Source organism: Nestor notabilis, unplaced genomic scaffold (assembly GCF_000696875.1).
Source record: "Nestor notabilis isolate BGI_N333 unplaced genomic scaffold, ASM69687v1 scaffold8504, whole genome shotgun sequence".
Taxonomy (NCBI): Eukaryota; Metazoa; Chordata; class Aves; order Psittaciformes; family Psittacidae; genus Nestor; species Nestor notabilis.
The window spans coordinates 144,178-161,622 of record NW_009924250.1 but is presented as its reverse complement, the minus strand read 5'-3'; the positions used below and the strand labels follow the sequence as shown (position 1 = coordinate 161,622).

Sequence of the window (17,445 nt, the reverse complement as noted above, 5' to 3'; positions counted from 1 at the left end):
GTGAGCACGACTGAGGCTGCACGCACTCGCTTAGCCTTAGCTGACACTGAAGTGGGTGTGAAAACACGAACACGCTCATACAACAGTGGAGCCGTAGGACAGAAGGCGGGGGGGGTGTGTGCAAAGTTTTGTCCTGGTCAAAGCTTATAGCCAAAAGTGAGAAAACCTCATGTGGATGAAGACGAAACAAATTGCAAGAGTCTAACCTGGGCTTAAAAGACTGCACCTATTGAGCACGGTCTGAGCTGCAGTTTGAAAGCAGCCTGGGAAATACCAGGCTGAGGTGGTTACATAGTCTATGCCCAGCTCTTCTCTATCTGTGCCAGAACGGGATGGTTTGAGACAAGACTCTCAATGCTCATTGCTGGTTGCTTAAAGGCCAGGATGGCACTCACAGCCCAGCCCCATGGCAGATCTCATGTCTGCCCATGCACCACCCTGATGGGGCATCACCCCATTTGGGTTCAAACTTAAACAGAGGAGGTTTAGGTTAGATATAAAGTTCTGTACAGTGAGGGTGGTGAGGCACTGGAGCAGGCTGCCCAAGGAAGTTGTGAATGCTCCATCCCCAGCAGTGTTCCAGGCCAGGCTGGACAGAGTCTAGTGGAAGGTGTCTCTGCTCATGGCAGGCGGGTTAGAACTGATCTTAAGATCCTTTCCAACCCAAACCATTCTATGATTCTGTGATTCTATGATCCTATCTGCCTTCAGCTCTCCAGAGTGGGGTGAGCCATGGCGTCGTGGCCCCTGTCTCTGCCACTACCATACATCACACCACCTCTCCTGGGCACCTCCTGCGGGACAGAGTCACTCATTCCCTGGAGGTCCCTGTCTTTCCACTGACTGCTGAGGTAATGGGGATCTTAAGTGTGAGAAGCATCATTTTTAGATAAGTACAGCCCAGTGAGGCAGCTGAGAACCTGAGTGATTAGTAGGTGAAATTCTCCCTCCAGGCCTATTATATCATCTTCCCTGAAATGCAGGAAATGCCAGAAGAGACCTTCACTTGTAGAGATGAAAAAGCACCACGTTAATGTTCCTATAGCACCAGACCTTTCTGTCACCATTACAGCGTATTGACAATTTTTAGTTATTTTATATGTATGGCATATAAAATTAACAAACATAATTTATTACCCTCTCACACTGTAGCTGAATGTTTTACACAGAGGACCTATTCATCACTCTCTAACTAGTGCAAACAAACAGGGTTCCACAGTGTTGATTGATGGATATATCGGGTTTCTTTACTGCTGCTGCTGCTCATACTGCTCTTGAATTAATAGCTTCGAGTTTACTTTGCACATTGTTGTCTCTTTTTTTAAAGAGCATTTGGAACACCTAAAGACTGATTCTTATTAACACTAAGTCCCTGTTACACCAAAATGACCTGAATATGTAATTAAATTTTTCTTCCATTAAAAGCTCCTTTCTAGGGTCATAATGATATAAAGGGGATCTCAGCTTGAAGGAGAATCAGAGTCAAAATTTTTGCTTAGGAACTTGAAATAGCAAGGAGGAGTAAAAAAGTTTCATTGTCACTGTTTCCACAGATCACCCTAGTAATTGGCTGAAGCCTTTAGAACATGATGTATAAAGCAGGCACTAGTGTTATAGGGGCTTTAAATACCCTGCTTGAAAGGGATCCTGCAATAATGAGTTTAGCTATCTAATTACCTTCATTTTTTTGCAAGAGACTTTTGGAAGTGAGCAAGGTTAGTACCTCAACACTATTGCTTTTGGCTTCTTCATGAAATGCCATTCCAGTTTGGATCAGTCATAAATGCCTGAAAACCAGCATTTCCCTTCCATTGCTTGTGCTCCTTGGGACATTTCCGCACCCCCGTGAAAGTGACCACTAAACCTGCCTTGAAGGGAGCAACAGGAGAAGCACATACGCAGGAGAAACTGCTGTGGGGGATGTTAGGCTCTCCTAGAGCTGCCATCTTTAAAAAACCCCTTTCCAAGAGGCATGGCTCATGGTCACATCTCTGTGCCTGCTCCCTCACAGCTGAAAACCAAAGAGTAGATTCACTTTCACAAGCCCTGGGGCTGCTGGACCAGAATGTGCCAGGTCAACCAGAGACCTGTCAACAAACTACCACCACAGTGAGGAGCTAGTGGGTTAGGTGATCCTGAACTTCACTGGGGAAGACACAGCTATGAATTCCCACCCTCAGGGCACCATTTCTGGCATTCTTTGTATTAATAACCTTTTCTGCTATAATCAGTGTTATTCTCCAACCAGAACTGTGTCTTACAGTGGTCACCTTCAGAGTCACTAAGAGATGTTCATATATGGACTATATGAACAGAGCTACTATATACTGGGGACTGCATCCAATGTATCTTCCAGCTCCTGCCATTTAGGCATTTTGAGTGCAACTTTGCATCTGTATCACATTGTCTAGCAGCCCTTCACAAATATTTCTTCTCAATCTGCCCAACTCCAGTTTGGAATCCATGCTTAGAAATTGGTACCCACAATGTTGTTCTGCAAAGATGCCTACAGGAGATGCTCCCTGGTGTTAGGTGTAAGATGCCTTCCTCTTGTTTCTTTTGCTGCCTGATGACCTCCATAGATGCCCACAACTTTTCTGCTAGGAGAAACAGTGATTAATTCTTCCTTCTTCATGTTCCCCATGTCATTCATGACATCTACCTGTATCTTCTCTCTCAAATCTACTTATTGTCTGAAAAGTCCCAGATTAATTACAAGGAAGGTGTTTCTTCCTTTCCATATGCTGCCCGAGGTGGATGCATAGCTTGCAGGTGGTGTTTGGGATGCAAACACTTCATGGTGCAGTGGCATTATCCCATATGTACAGATGTTCTCATTCTCCCCAGTTCCACCACTGTGACTCTGACCATTCACTTTGCTGCTTTGAGCAAGCTTGGTGAGGGTATGCCAGGTGAGTGCAGACTTAATTCCCTTCTCATGCGCTACAGGACTTGCCCTGTGTTTCTCTCAGGACCTCGGTAACTCTGTACTCATGGACGAGAAGGGAGACCTGAATCTGAGCGACGAACAAAAACCTGGTTTTCCCAATCTTTGAGAGCATTTTTTTTAAACTTATAATATTTAAATGTACCTTTTTGTTTACTATTGTTTATGCAACATAACAATTATGATCAAGATTTTGATTACCATTTCAATAAGGTCAGAGTTGCCTTTTGCATCATCATGCATGGAAATATATTTGCCTTTTGTGTAAACAGATATATATAAAATAGTTCAGATGCAAATTCAGAAGCCTTGCTGTGAAATTCATTTCTCCTGTGATCTACATTTGCAAATGTAGCTCTTACCTTGCATCTATTTGCCATTTTGTGAAGTGTCAAGATGCTACTCTAGCGTACATGGGCTCATTTTAATCACACATGAGTATCACCATTTACAGCCTCCCTCAGCATGGAGGATTTTTAAACTGGTTTAAGCTATATGGATTTAAACATTAATGAAGACAAATTCCGACTGCTTTGGTTGCTGAAACATCTAAATCTTTAAAAGCAAGTTTCTTGAAAATACTCATTGACTTTTGTAGGAATCTTGGCTTATCTGAATTCTTGACAGGGAAGAGCTTGGTCAAAAGAATGTAATTTGAAAAATCTATAAAAACTGCAAAGTTTATGCTAATCTGAATCCAACCCTATTTTGGAGACAAAAATTAAAGCCATACGTATGCATCTAAATAGATGGCCTGTTTTCACAAGTACTGATCTATTTAATCTCTCCTTGACTCAGTCACTTTGCACCAAGACACTTATTTAGATGCACCACATGTATTTCTAATGCTTTAACTTCACTGGCTGTGTTAGAAGAAAGTGTTGATCTCACCGTGTCAATTTTTAACCTTTACAGAACAGTTAATAGTTGCTCACTGCACAGAAGCTTTATGGATAAATTAGTGCATAGAAAACAATTAGCATGTATTACATAATTTCATTACTTCTGCTACCACTACCATCTCAGTGTTCCTGTTGATATTTATGCATGAACTTAATTTGGTTTAGGTTTTGCTTGTAGCATTTGCGTGGCTAAAATAACACAAAATCTGGACATTTCACATCTTTTTTGTCCACTAATATTTATAGCATAATTCTAGCCACAAAAAGACCAGAGGTGTAAGAAAAATTTGGGAAAAGCACAGTAAAGACTATACCAAATACTTACCCTGGGGGACAGAAGAGACTAAAAAGTACCTTGAAAACATCGTTCGAGAGGACATAGGGCAGCAGCCATTCTCTTGCTTCTTGCCCTGAGAGTAATACATTATGTTGTCCAGATCCATGGGCTCAGATATAAATATCACGACAGTTATCTAATCAGCAGCTTCACAACTGCCTCTGGGTTTTGTATGTTGATTTTGTCAGGCTTGGTTTTGCATAGTAACCTCCACTGTTTGAAAGACTATAATGAAGGTGATTACAGTGATTCATTAACATTGTGCCCGTTTCAGCAAACGGTCCGAACATTTCTATATTCCCTGGTATGAAGCAGAGTGGTCTTCACATAAATGTCCAAAGGTCCTTTAGCCTTTTTAATTTCTTCCACAGTTTGACTTTAATTAATGATTCATGTGCAAATTTATACACAATTACTGTACCAACTGACCAGCTTTTGATTTGCTTTGGATTCTTCAGGATAAGAGGGAAAATACCCTCAGGGCTCATAACAACAGTAGACCATCTATTTAAATGAATGTCCCCAGCCATGCCACCTACTCCACTTTGCTTAGTAGTGGCCTTCCCACTTGGTTCCTTCAAAGGAAGGACCACACAAGGCGACAGCCAGAGGACTGTTTTGTATTTTGCTATGAAAGCAGGGGAATAAAAACTCATTTTTAAACTGAGTGTCTTGCTGTCACATATCACCTAATACTTATTCTAAATTTTATCTTAAAAGCAGTTAGGTTTTTGGCCACCAGGACTCTCCTCGGGACAGCCAAACAATTCATCCAATTGCTGGGAATGTGCTGCTAATTTCTAGCCTAAAGTTTACTTATGGCCGGTTTCAAAGGTGGTTACTAGGTGCACTGGTTGGAAAACTTGTCTGAAGAAAAGCAGGGATGGATATGTTAAAGCTATTGGGTTTTGGACTGATATTCTCTAGATCTGCATAAATAATTTGACCATGGACATGTAAATCCTACTCTTGAAAAAGCTCAGGCTTAATAGGGAGATGAGTAATTGTATCTCCACGACCCAAATTTCGTTAGTATTTTCAGGTGGTGAGTCCAGAAAGCAGTTCAGGAGGATTAAAAATTTGAAGATTTTTTTTTTTTCAAGGTAGTAGATATATGGCTATGGAAAAACCTCCTGAAGAGCTGTTCCAATGCTTCCTGAGGCCCCAGAGCTCGGCCCACAGAGAAATGCTGCTTGTGAAAAAAGCTGCCTTTGATAGCACTTTGCATATGAAATAAGATTTTGACAACACAGCTGTACTTAGCCCATGAAGTAGATTTCATGTTTACCAAAGAGGCCTGTAATTTGTGGATTGAGAGTTATTTACTGCTTTTAAAAATAAAACTCAGCAGTGAAAACCCTACATGAGGAAGAGAAGATGCCAGAATCGAGGACTGTAGCACGTTTGGTTCTCCTGCACTGGTGCGACGGATATTGGTGCTTTCTCGCTGTGTTCAGCAGCCCACATGGCTGTCAGATGTTTCTCCATGGTGTTTCAGCTCCAAGAGGTGGGTGCTGAAGAGGAACCAGGGCTCAAAAGGGACAGTCCCTGGTATGGAAGTGGGAAAGGAGGGCTGCGGAATTAAAAGTGATGACAGGGCTGAGAGGAAGACAGCAAAAGAAGGACTTTGCACCCTCATTGTGCCATAAGGCTGCCATTGTGCAACAGGCTGAAATGGAAGAAGAATTTGGGTTTCAAGTACCTTTGTTTGTTGGGCTTTAGCAAACCCTAGCCAAAGACAAAAAACAAGCCAGTCTGTATGACTGTTAGGAATATGTTAGTGAAACAAGTGAGCCGATCATGGAAACAACCTTTTCTACAGAAAGCAAACAAAGTGGAGAAGTCAGGTAAAGTGACTTCTTCCTAAAAAAAGGAAATGAGACACCCAGGTTGTTCTAAATTTGCTTTGGTTCAGTTGATGCAGCAGATAAACAGTTAATGCAGCCATTACAGAACAAATGGCAACAATCAAAAACCAACAGGAAAAAGCCATCACTTGCCATAGTATGTGCAAAACTGCTGCACTGAACATCCTCCCTGCTGGGAAGTGGCAAAACCAGATAAAAGCAAGAGGAAAAAAGACATATTTTGGAAAAAACTCTCCCTGCCCCAAACCTGTTTCTTCCTGCTGGAAAATTTTAAAGCCCAGTTATTACTGTTTAGGCAGGTTTGTCCACAGGACAAACACAGGATGATGGAGCCGGAGGAAAGCTCCATTCTCAGCCTGTGAAATGCTCACGAGACACTTCAGAGTTTGTGGATCCCGTGCATAACAAGGCCCATGGACTCTGCTATAGGGAGAAAATGCTGGAAAGAGACAGGCAGGTTCATACTTGGCATGCTGCAGAAAGGGTTAAAAGTGGTCAGTTCATCACTCTTCAGTGTTGTGCCTTGGAAGTTTTCACAACACCAGATGTGTGAGAAAAAAAGAGAAGCAAGCAAGCAAAGCGAACTCGAGTAGACATCCTGGTGCCCTGGAAGCAGTTAAATTAACACCCAGCAGGGACAAATTTGCAGCTTTGGGAACAAGCTTAAAGTTAGTCTGTTTTCATTCCTGGAGTGAATTTGCAAGTGTATGACAGTGAAGTATAGCCTGGGAAGAAGCAGGCAGCTTTGGATTAAGGATGGATAGCCAGAACTTGCTCCCACCCTCTCTCCTCCCACTCTGTTTTGCACTTAGGCTGTGAACCTCCCAATACTTCTGCTAATCCCTATGTCTTCCCATGTCTTTTACCAGTTCCAGTAGGAAAAAAAAAAAAAAAGCCATTCTTTTCTTTTTTTTCCCTCCATTCTAGTTGAAACCAGACAAGACTGGAGTCACCCCAGCAAAGCCTGCTTTAGCTGGGATTGCAGTTCACAGTCATTTGGAGAAATCTAGTTCTGCAATGGATAAAGCTGGATGCTTTTCTAACCAGAACCAAAGCACTAAATCCTTAGTCATTCATCACTCACTTGGAGTCAGGCTGTGGCCCGTCTTACAACCACTGCAAATTATAGAAAGGACTGGAAAAGACTGTGAGTACATCTAACCCGTCTTCACAGAAATATGGAAAGCCCTTAAAGTGTCTCTCCCTCTCACAGGTTACAGAACAAACAGGCTCCAAAGAAACACCATCCTCGCTTTCACACCTTAGCCATTGCAAGTATTTTTGTATCAGTCAGTGACAGGGAAGTCTGCAACCAAGGTGGACTACAGAGCTTTTTTACGACGGCCTGAGAGGACCATTCAATCTCCATTATTCTTCCTCATATTCATCTTTTGCAAGGCAGGAATAAACTTCAGACCCTGGAACAAGCTTTCTAGAGAGGTGGTCGATGCCCAAAGCCTGTCAGTGTTTAAGAATCATTTGGACAATGCCCTTAAAAACATGCTTTAACTTTTGGGCAGCCCTGAAGTGGTCAGATAGTTGGATTAGATGATTGTTGTAGGTCCCTTCCAACTGAAAGACTCTATTTTCTATTCCATTCTTCTGTTCTGTTCTGTTCTGTTCTGTCCCATCCTGTTCCATTCCATTCCATTCTGGGCTCATGGACACTGAGATTCTTCTGCAGTGAGTTGCTGCCCCATGTATGTGTCAGACATAAGTACTCTGAGCTGTGCCTTCCTCACTGGTTATGTAGGAAGCTTAGGGTGATGAATATCCCTCCTTTTCCATGATTTTTGCATTTCTACTGATTCACGACATGATGTGGACATCATAAATCCTCACCTCTTCCTATGAAATTGGAGAATCATTCAACTCTGAGGTTTCCACAGCTATGCTAAGGCTAATTTTTACTATTAAAATGCTCTATGAAAGGCACTTGGCTTTTCAGCTGGGTCAACTGCTTCAAGCATGCAGCGGCCCCTCCAAATTCCAGCTGGGGCTTGATAAAACAGAGCCTTGTCAGAGGGGACAGAGAAGTGAGGACCGGTTTTGAAGTGATGACACAAACTCAACATGGTTGGCCTCTTCAATGTGGTGTGGGGCTGCCCTCAAGACCCAACTCCTTCTCCCTGTACAAGGTGGGAACCAGAATCTCAGGCATAGCCACTGCATGTCCACCTATGAACGGATGTCTTAAGGGCCCCTTGGAGATCTGCCAAGCATCTCAATGGGCTGTTTACCATCAATTTATATGCATGAGGGCAAAAAGAGGCATCAAAAACTGTTTTAACTACTTCAGAGGTCTCCTCTGGGGGACTGTGCAGGCTATGGGTGCTGGGTCTACAGAGAAGACTCTCAGACCAAGAGGCAAGGGGCAGTCAGGTGAAGATGAGCAGATGCGGGTTGATAGGTGCAGGCACTATCCTAGGACACAAGGATAGTGTCTCTGAGACTGACACTGGGTCTGGTTCAACTTCAGACTCTTGCAGCGGAATCCTCTGCAGTGGTAAATGTGCCTGTATCCACCAACTCCAGTGGATTGGTTGTAATGGCTTTGAATGATATCTTCCTTCTCTCTTTCCCAAAATATATAATAATACATAAAATATACAGTAACATTTCCTTCTTCTCAAGGTTTGGCTGGCTTGCTTATTTAGATTATAAATTCTTCAGGGCAAAAGCTGTCTCTTACTCTACGTGTGTACATTACGAGAAACAGGCATGCAGCAAACGAAGCAGGCAGATGGTTCTGGAATAGTTCTGTTGGAGCATCTGGCTGATTTTCTGGATCAGCATCACATACAAATGGTAAATTCACCCGTGAAAACTCACATTAAAGGAACATTACTAGGTCTGTTGCTGTCTTAATGACAGTCATCTGTGGCCTGGGGCAGGTCTCCACCATAAAAACACCAGCAGTAAAAGTGGCTGAGTGGAGGAATAAATATTTGCCATTAAAATATTCCTTCATTTTGAACCCCCAGAGAGACGATTTACTGGGACTTGCTCTTGAGGACTTTGGGGAATTAAAATAATAAGAAGACCCTAGGGAGAGAAATGGGAGCTGGGGCTTGTTAAACTTTTTTTTGTTCCTTGCCTTCTTGAGGTATTCACAAATTGCCTACAAACAAGCAAAAACTTACAGGAAAGGGGTTTCACCATGCCAGCTCCACATGGCTGTGGAATTATATTGTTTTTCCAGTCTGCTTTTCCAAAACCCCTGCAGGAAGTTGACTCAGGGCTTGACTCTGGCCTCAGATGCGCACACAGCAATAGCAGAAAGCCTAACTTCAACCAGGTAAGAAGACCTTATAGATATCCCACCTTTATTGATGAGATCACAGGACAAGACAAACAAACTTGCTTAGTGGCAGAGAACCAGACCTGAAAATATCCCTGGCCTATTTCCTCCTAGTCAGCATTGCATCTTCACAGTTCCTTATCCCATCTTGTCCTGTTAAAACTCTTTCCAGTTAATCTAATAAGCAAAACCTCAAGTCCTGTCTTTGGTGATGTCCTCTACTTAACCCCATCACCCCAGGCTTGTAAACTGTAATATCAGCCACCAGCACGGGGGATCTGCTCACCTGCCCTTTCCTCTTTGTTGCCACCAACATCTTCTTTTGTGTCCCAGGTCCCTTGCTTGTACTCAAAACAACGTATCTAGACCTGCAGGTAGGTATCAGATGTTCTCCTTCAAATTCCTTCTGTAAAAGTCATCTTTTCTTTGATTCTTACAGAAGGCAGATCGACACTGTCCCTTTGAGAGAGGTGCCATTTCAAATCTGAGTTTATACAGTTCTTCACAGAATGCCATTCTGCCCTATCAGTGGACCTCCCAGGCATTTCCACAATGCTAATAAACAATAAATAAGACTCCAATGTACTGACATTAGCAAAGAACTCATCCAGGCAGGTGCAATGATAGTTTTTATTGGTATCTTCACGGAAGATACCAAGGAAGATCTTCAAGGAAGATACCTTCAAAAAGCAGCCCAAATGAATCAACAGGGACAACCTCAGTTACCTCCCAAATGCCCAAATCCAGAAGCATTTGACCTAAGTGGCTAATATTCTACCAGTATAAATACTCTATGCAAAGAGTTAAAGAAATCTTATGGAACTGCCACACTCTCTGAGCCTTTGAATTACAACGTCTTCAGGAACTGACCATCCACAGTGTAACTGTCTACATATTCCATTCAGCAAACTGAGCACGAATGACATAAAGCACTACCAAGACAACTGTCCACCACAACAATACAGCAGCTTGTCATTTTCTCTCTGGTTTTGTGTTCATGAATCAGCTATGATCCCGCAGTTGATGGTGGTTATGGAGTTATGGGACATATTCAAATTTTAATCCAGAATATTTAATTCAGAACCCCTTGCATGAAGGAATGCACCAAAATGGAGCTATCAAGAAAAGCTGTCATCCAAATATTATTTTTATAGCGAACACTGAAAGAAAGGTCACATTGTTATTTTCTTACACTATGGAACAGTTTCTATTATTGCAGATTCCAAAAGCCTGGAATCGCTGTTATTTATGATCTAAGTCAAATTTAAGTCCTGGTTTGTACCAATTACCACAAGCTACTCTAGGTTTCCTCTCCTCATTTCATAAATATTTGCAAAATAATTCCTTCGCACTTGAAAACAGAGAGGCCACCTCACCAAAATGTGCTCTTCGTTTCTTCTTTAGTGGTAAATACAAGGGTCTAGGAAAACATTGGTTTGATATGAATTATCTAAAGCCGCCACATTTTCTTTGTGGAATTTTGGAGGCTAAACGAGAGGCGTAAGTTATCACCCAGCAGTGAACAATAACAAGAGTTTTTAGATCTTCACTTTCAAAAGCGCCATTAGATCTTTTGCTCCTGGTGCTTCTTCCTCCCATAGCACTCCAACCATCTGACAATTTAACATACACTTTTTATTAAATCCATATGGTGCCCATGCTTTAAAAAAAAACATATAGAAGGCCACATCCTGCTGCTTACCATGCTGCTCTACACCCAATTATGCTCTCCTGAAAATACATGAAATTACCCTAAGTTTACACCAGAGAAAATGAGAGGATAATCTGTCTCAGCACCTCTGCAGAGCTGTCAGGTTAGTTGAAATACTATCTCTATCCCTTGCACATATTTCAGCTAAGCACTGATTTGCTGGGTATTTGAAGGGTGTAATGGAGGGGGCCTGCAAGGTGGGGTCCCTTCAGCACCTGGAGCACAAGCTCCTCACTGGTGGCACATCCCTTGGTGCAGTGCTGTGGCTTTTCTCTAGTCCAAGTTCATGCTGTGTCCCCGGACCAAGGAGCACTTGAAAGGCCATTTGCCTCGTGCTGCAAAATGCGAAGCCTTCCTGTGGGAGAGCATGAGGCAAGAAGCATGTATGGGACATTCACTCTTGGAGCAGATACTGGAGAAGGGAATGCTCAGGATTCAGTAGGAAGGGAGACTGGCTGGATTTCAAAGGAGCCTGTTAGGATCTGGTAAAAAAAATGTAAGACTTGCTCCAATTAGGGCAAGTAAGGGCAAAATATGGCTTTAAACTGAAAGAGGGCAGATTTAGATAGATCTTCAGAAGTTCTTCCCTGTGAGGGTGCTGAGGCGCTGGCACAGGGTGCCCAGAGAAGCTGTGGCTGCCCCATCCCTGGCAGTGTTCAAGGCCAGGTTGGACACAGGGGTTTGGAGCAACCTGCTCTAGTGGAAGGTGTCCCTGCCTGTGGCAGAGGGTTGGAACTGGATGAGCTTTAAGGTCCCTTCCAACCCAAACCAGTCTGTGATTCTATGATCCCATAATCCCATCCACAAAGCAATTATAAAGGAACAAGGACTAAAAAGGCCCTGAGCTCTGCATGAGGAAACACTCTTGTGGGTTGTAACTATGTAGACAACACTGATGCTTCCAGAGCTTTGAAAATAAAGACCACTGGTTGTTCAGGTAAAGTGGGGGCTGAAGCTCTCATGATCCCTTGTGTTATCCTTGCTCCCAAAGCCAAGACTAAACAGGGCACATGCTCCCATGTAGCAGATAGAGAGGCCTTGCTCCATTAGAGTTCCTGTTCTCATGAGCTCAGCCTTCTTTACTCCCTCCCTTGAGTGAATGAAATTGAACAAGAAAATCTGGAGAAAAAGTCAGCTTGAAATCTTTGAGTTTAATTTGGCTTTAGGTCAAAACCAGAAAGGGATGAATAATATTTTATTTAGTAGATACGGGTTTTTTCTTTTCTTTTTTTTCTTTTTAATTGCTTTTTTACTTCTTCACAGAAGACTAATGGATCCTATTGAACAAGTCTGATGGCTGATCAAAACTTTGAAAATATGTGTGGAATTTTTTATGCTAGTTAAAAATGACAATTTTTTTTTGTTCAAAAACCTTAAATCTTACTTCAGAAGCATCTTTCTCTGACAAGACTACATTTCTTCTCAAGGGGAAAGTTAGACTTTAAACTTCTACCCACTCCAGTTACAGATTTTCTCCACATCAATCCAGGTTCTGTATAAATATTACAAACCTGATTAAACCTGTGCAGAATTTGGAGTTTCTAATTATTTCCTAAACAAAAGAGTGTTGAATTTCTAAGAGTTTTTTCATGACTGTGTGCATGTTGCATCCTGATAGATAATGGAAAGGTGAATCTTTCCCACACCAATGGAGAATAAAACAAAGATGCAAAAAAACCCTTCATTCAGATCAATCTTCCTGGAAACCAAGATGATTTCCATCATTCTTATGACTTTTTCCTAGAGGCAAAAGACATCTAATTAACAAATCCCACTACAAGTTTGCTGCGATTTGACACAAAGTGAATGTGACAAGCAGAGAAATTATAAGCCTTACATTTCCAGTTAGCCAGCTTGGGCTGATAAAGACAAGTTCAAATGGTTTGGGGAGATCTTAAAGCTGGGGGAGTAAAAATCCAGAGAGCGAGCTGTTTCAGGTAAAAATGTGAATTTATTATCTTCCAATGAGTGTTGTCTGATGGCAATGTCACAGCAGACCTACACGAATGTGCACTCACAGTTCCAGCTACAGAGCATTCCAGCCGGTTCTGAGAGGGTCCTTACAGTCCAAAATTACAGTGCTCTGAGGATGAGTTGAATTACACCAAGCATCAAACCTTGCTTCATCATGAAGAAACAGGGCATGAGTAAAATAAATATTATGCATGAAGTTAATTAGTAAATGCTGGTAATTAATCATGCATTACAGTTAATGATGTGCAGGAATCCTTAGAGGTAGGAGATGAACCTCCAGGAAAGAAGACTGTGTAGCCTAAATGAGGTGATGTCCCCATTGCTAAAATCAGTGGGAGCTGACCTGAAAGGTTGCTTTGGCTTTTGTTCTCTTTGTTGGAAGATAATAGCAGCAGTGTCTCCTCCCACTCTGATTTAATATTCAGACTGGATTTATGGTACAAGCAGGCCCTGACCAAGGGGTTGGTGGGCTGTTGTCACTGTGCAGGCAAGCGCTGAAGGAGTCCACAGAACTCATAAATACTACCAGGTGAACAGGTATGTTCAAATCTTGCCAAAACTGCCATTGATGGACCACTTAATTTCTAAGTGTTGTTGCAGCAGCTACAGAAAACTCTACAGAGAGAGATCTACCTTATTTTGTAAACTTTGGAACAACTAACTGCTAAGGATGTCTAAAAAACTCGAGTTATCCCTCTAGATCATAGAAAACCCAGCAATTTTTGCTGCAAAAGCTCCATAATCTTTGTCTATGAAGCTTTTACACTATGGATCAGGTAGCCATGTCCTGCAGACACAACTGTGGAAAGTGGTTAGATGACAGGAAACTTTGGCAAACTACTTGGGGAAGTCGGTGACAATAGGCAAAACTCCTTCCTTGATATAATATCTAAAGTTTGGCACGCAGCAAAGTTCATTAAACCAAGTTTCCTAAGCCAAAAGATCTTGTGGCTGCACAGGTGAGAGATTCTGCTACACTCATGATAAGTCTTGCATGTACTACTATGGTCAAATACCATCTTGTTGGCTTGCCTCCCTGAGCAGCGGTGCAAGAGGACACAGAGCAAGGAGCTAACACCGCCTCAAGCAGAGTTGCTCTCAGTGCTTTTATTCCTTTCCAGAATGTGACCTTGCATATTTTTTTCAGACAAGGAGTAGTGTTTGCAGAAGTCCTGCCTGACTCCCCTGTGCTGACAGACTGCTGGAAGCTTCATCATGGCTGAATGAAGGAACTGTTAAAATTCATCTGCCTGCCAGTCTATTAAGAGAATGGGGAAATGTGCCTAAGAAGAAAGCACAGAGTAGCCTAAGAAGGAGAGGAACAGCCAGCAGAGACCTCCCATAAAAGAGCAAGGCTATGCTTGCTTCCTGCCAGCGCTCATTCTCCAGCATCTTCCAACCAAGCAACATCTCCCCACCCAAAGCTGCCTGTAGATTACACCTGGTACCTCTTGCTGAGGGATTTTCTGCTGTGGAAAGTTATGGTTAGTTGGCCTGGGAATTTAAAAGAGTTAAAAGGAGAAAGGTGTCCATACATACAACTATGTCTGCTTCTTTAAAAAACATCAGGCTGTTCACCCAGCTTGGTGAAGAAACTCCCATTCTGAGTGACTCTCTCACAACACTGCTTCTCTGGAACTTTATGGAAGACTCGGGCTTTCACTTTTAGTAGGTTCTTATAGCTGTTTTTCACATCCGCAAATGTTTTCCACACCTATATTGCCATTCCATACCTTCAAATGTGCTGAGCTCAAGTCCCACCAAAACTACTCAGAGTGGCTTAAACATCCCAAGGTCAAATATGTTTTACTTGGTTTGCACCTTTCTGGGGTACAGTGAGGTTGCATATTCAAACTTTGAATGGCAGGTCTGAAACTTGGGATCCTGGTGCCTAGTGACTTGGCAGAGCATAACTGAGCTGTAACGACTGATTTTGTCAGAGCATTGTTCCATGATAACGCAGTAGGAGCTTGCCATGTGGTATATAATTGTAGACATATCTGTGGCAACCTTCACCTTCATATCTAGGCACATATTTTATCCACAGAATATTCCCAGAAGTGTGATGGGTGTTTATAAAGCTCACAGATAAGTCTTAGTTTTTCTCTGCCAAACAGATAACAAATGTGCAAACAGTATTTTTGTCACGTCAGTCAAAAGATATCTAAAAGCAGAATTTCCTAACCCTGCCTCCCTGAAGAAAACGATGGCATATAAATTAATGTTGTAAAATACATCATCTAAGATAATATAGGAATTAATTAAAATTTTGCCATTCAAAAGAGCCTAAATTCTTGTAAGCCAGAATACTTAGATAGGGGTCCAAAATAAGCTTGCATCTGTCCTACTATCTCACCTTTCTGACAAGTATCTACATAATATATATAGCAGTGACATATTCACTCCATTGAATTTAGAAAAAAAGTGTTATGAACACGTCTTTCTTGAAATTCTTATAAATGTGTATCCATAATATACCTGAATAGGTGACAAACGTGCCATCACCAGCTCTGTGGAAATACGTGCTGAGATGGTCATTATCTGCCACCCGTACACCCTGGAGGAATGAGGCCAGGCTGCAAAAGCCCTTTTACTACTCAGACCAGAATGATTTTCTAACAAGTAAGAGGGAATTTGCCTTACCTGTCTGTGCTGCTGGGAGACTGGATACTGCAGACCTGAGATTTGCTGGCTTTGCTGCATTTTCTGAAGCATCATTTTTTGCTGCAGTGCTAGGGGTACATTAGGTGGCCTTTGAAGAGACTGGTTTGGGAGAGGTTGAGCAGGTTGCGGCTGCGGCTGTTGTTGCTGCTGTTGCTGTGGCTGTTGCACAGGGGCTGAACCCTGTGCCTGCTGCGTGTAGTGCAGAAGGGCAGGCTTGTTTTGGGAACCCAAAACTGAAGGCATCTGCTGGTTTGTTTGCTCTGAGTTAAAGTGAAACAAAGGCTTTGTGTTGCCATGATGCTGCTCTAGGGGTGGCTGAGCGCTGTTGATAAAGTTTCTGTTGAGGTCCTGAGGCTTCTGTTGCATGATTATGTCCATGGGATTGCTCTGGGGAGTGGTTGGTTTATAAACATAGTTGTTCATCCCTTTCGACTGGTTTCCATTCACTGGCACCCCAAGCATTGCTGAGCTTTGTGGGCTGAACTGCTGCTGGCGAAAAGAAGGACTGGGGATTTTCTCTTGCATGAAAGGTCCAGGGGAAGGTCCTGATGGAGACAGAGTGGACCAGTTGGCTGTCTGGTTCTGCTGCTGCTGCTGCTGCTGAATCAAGGCATGTTGCTGCCGGTTGGCTGCAATCTGTTTGAGCTGCTGTGCATGAGAGACCTCCTGCCAGTTAGTCAATGGCCGACTGGACGCTGAAGAAACCTGCGATACCTGAGTTTGACTCTGAGGCACCGAAGGGATGGGTGAAGAGGTGGACATGGCAGTGGTGGCCATAGTGAAGGCTGGACCTGTAGAAGAAGGCCTCATCTGTGGGGACCCCACAGGAGCTTGATTCATGCCTGGTGCATATTCACTCTTTATCACCATCTTATCCATCTGCAGAGATCTCACTGGGCCCCTCTGGTTCTGCTGCCCAAGGTCAATGTTGAATGGCTCATCTTGTTTTATCGTGGCATTTATCATATTCTCTAGCTCAAGATCACTCATCGGTGGCACTGATATGTTAGTCAGTTCATTAAATAGTTCCTGAAGCTCAAGATCCATCATTTGTTCCCATGAATCTTCCCCGTATCTGTTAGGGAACATGTTCTCATGGGATGTCTGGCCATCTAAGTGTTTGCTGCAGGACATCGTTTCTCCTGGTTCTTTCTTTACCTCTTTCAAAGTCATATTAAACATGCCATTACCACTAGCATGTGTATTGTTTGCTAGGTTGTTGGCCTTTCTTTGTGATCCTTGCCCCACAGACATAGTTCCTGACATTGACTGGCTTTGGCAATTGTTAACATGTTGTCCGCCTTGTCCCACTGAGATATTATCACCCACTCTTATCCTTTTAATGTCAAGGAAGGAGCTCTCTGAAACACCATTGGGCCTCTTGTTGTTGACAGGCGACAGATTTACCACCAACTTTCTCTTCAAGGAGCCTTGGAGCTGAAAGAAGCAGAGAAAATAAAATCATTACATGACCCTGAAGAAACAGTATGTAGTCTGTTTGCTAGAAGACAACAGGAAAGCAAGCACTGCATAGTACACAAAGCTACTCTGGGCTTTCTCAGTCAATGTAACTATGCAGAACTGTAGGAAAATACGTTGTGAGACATCTCCCTGCCACCACCACCCCTGTCCTTGTAGGCACCAGCATTTTTCAAGCACTGCTGACTCCTGTTGATAACAGATCCTTGTTTCCCCCATGGGAGTGTGTGGAAGGAGGTGGCCAGAGCTGTAGCTGGCAAAG

The 17,445-nt window shown here is 42.8% G+C and overlaps 1 protein-coding gene across 1 annotated transcript in view; it reads right to left on the bottom strand.

The window, feature by feature from the left end:
* Positions 1 to 17,141, bottom strand: part of MAML2 (mastermind-like 2 (Drosophila)) — a gene marked incomplete at its 5' end in the record, with an annotated part of 62,967 nt that extends 45,826 nt beyond the window's left edge. Inside the window, 1 exon segment of the mRNA XM_010012524.1 lies at positions 15,684 to 17,141. Coding sequence (XP_010010826.1) covers positions 15,684 to 17,141 — 1,458 coding nt within the window.
* Between the last annotated feature and the right edge of the window lie 304 nt (positions 17,142 to 17,445).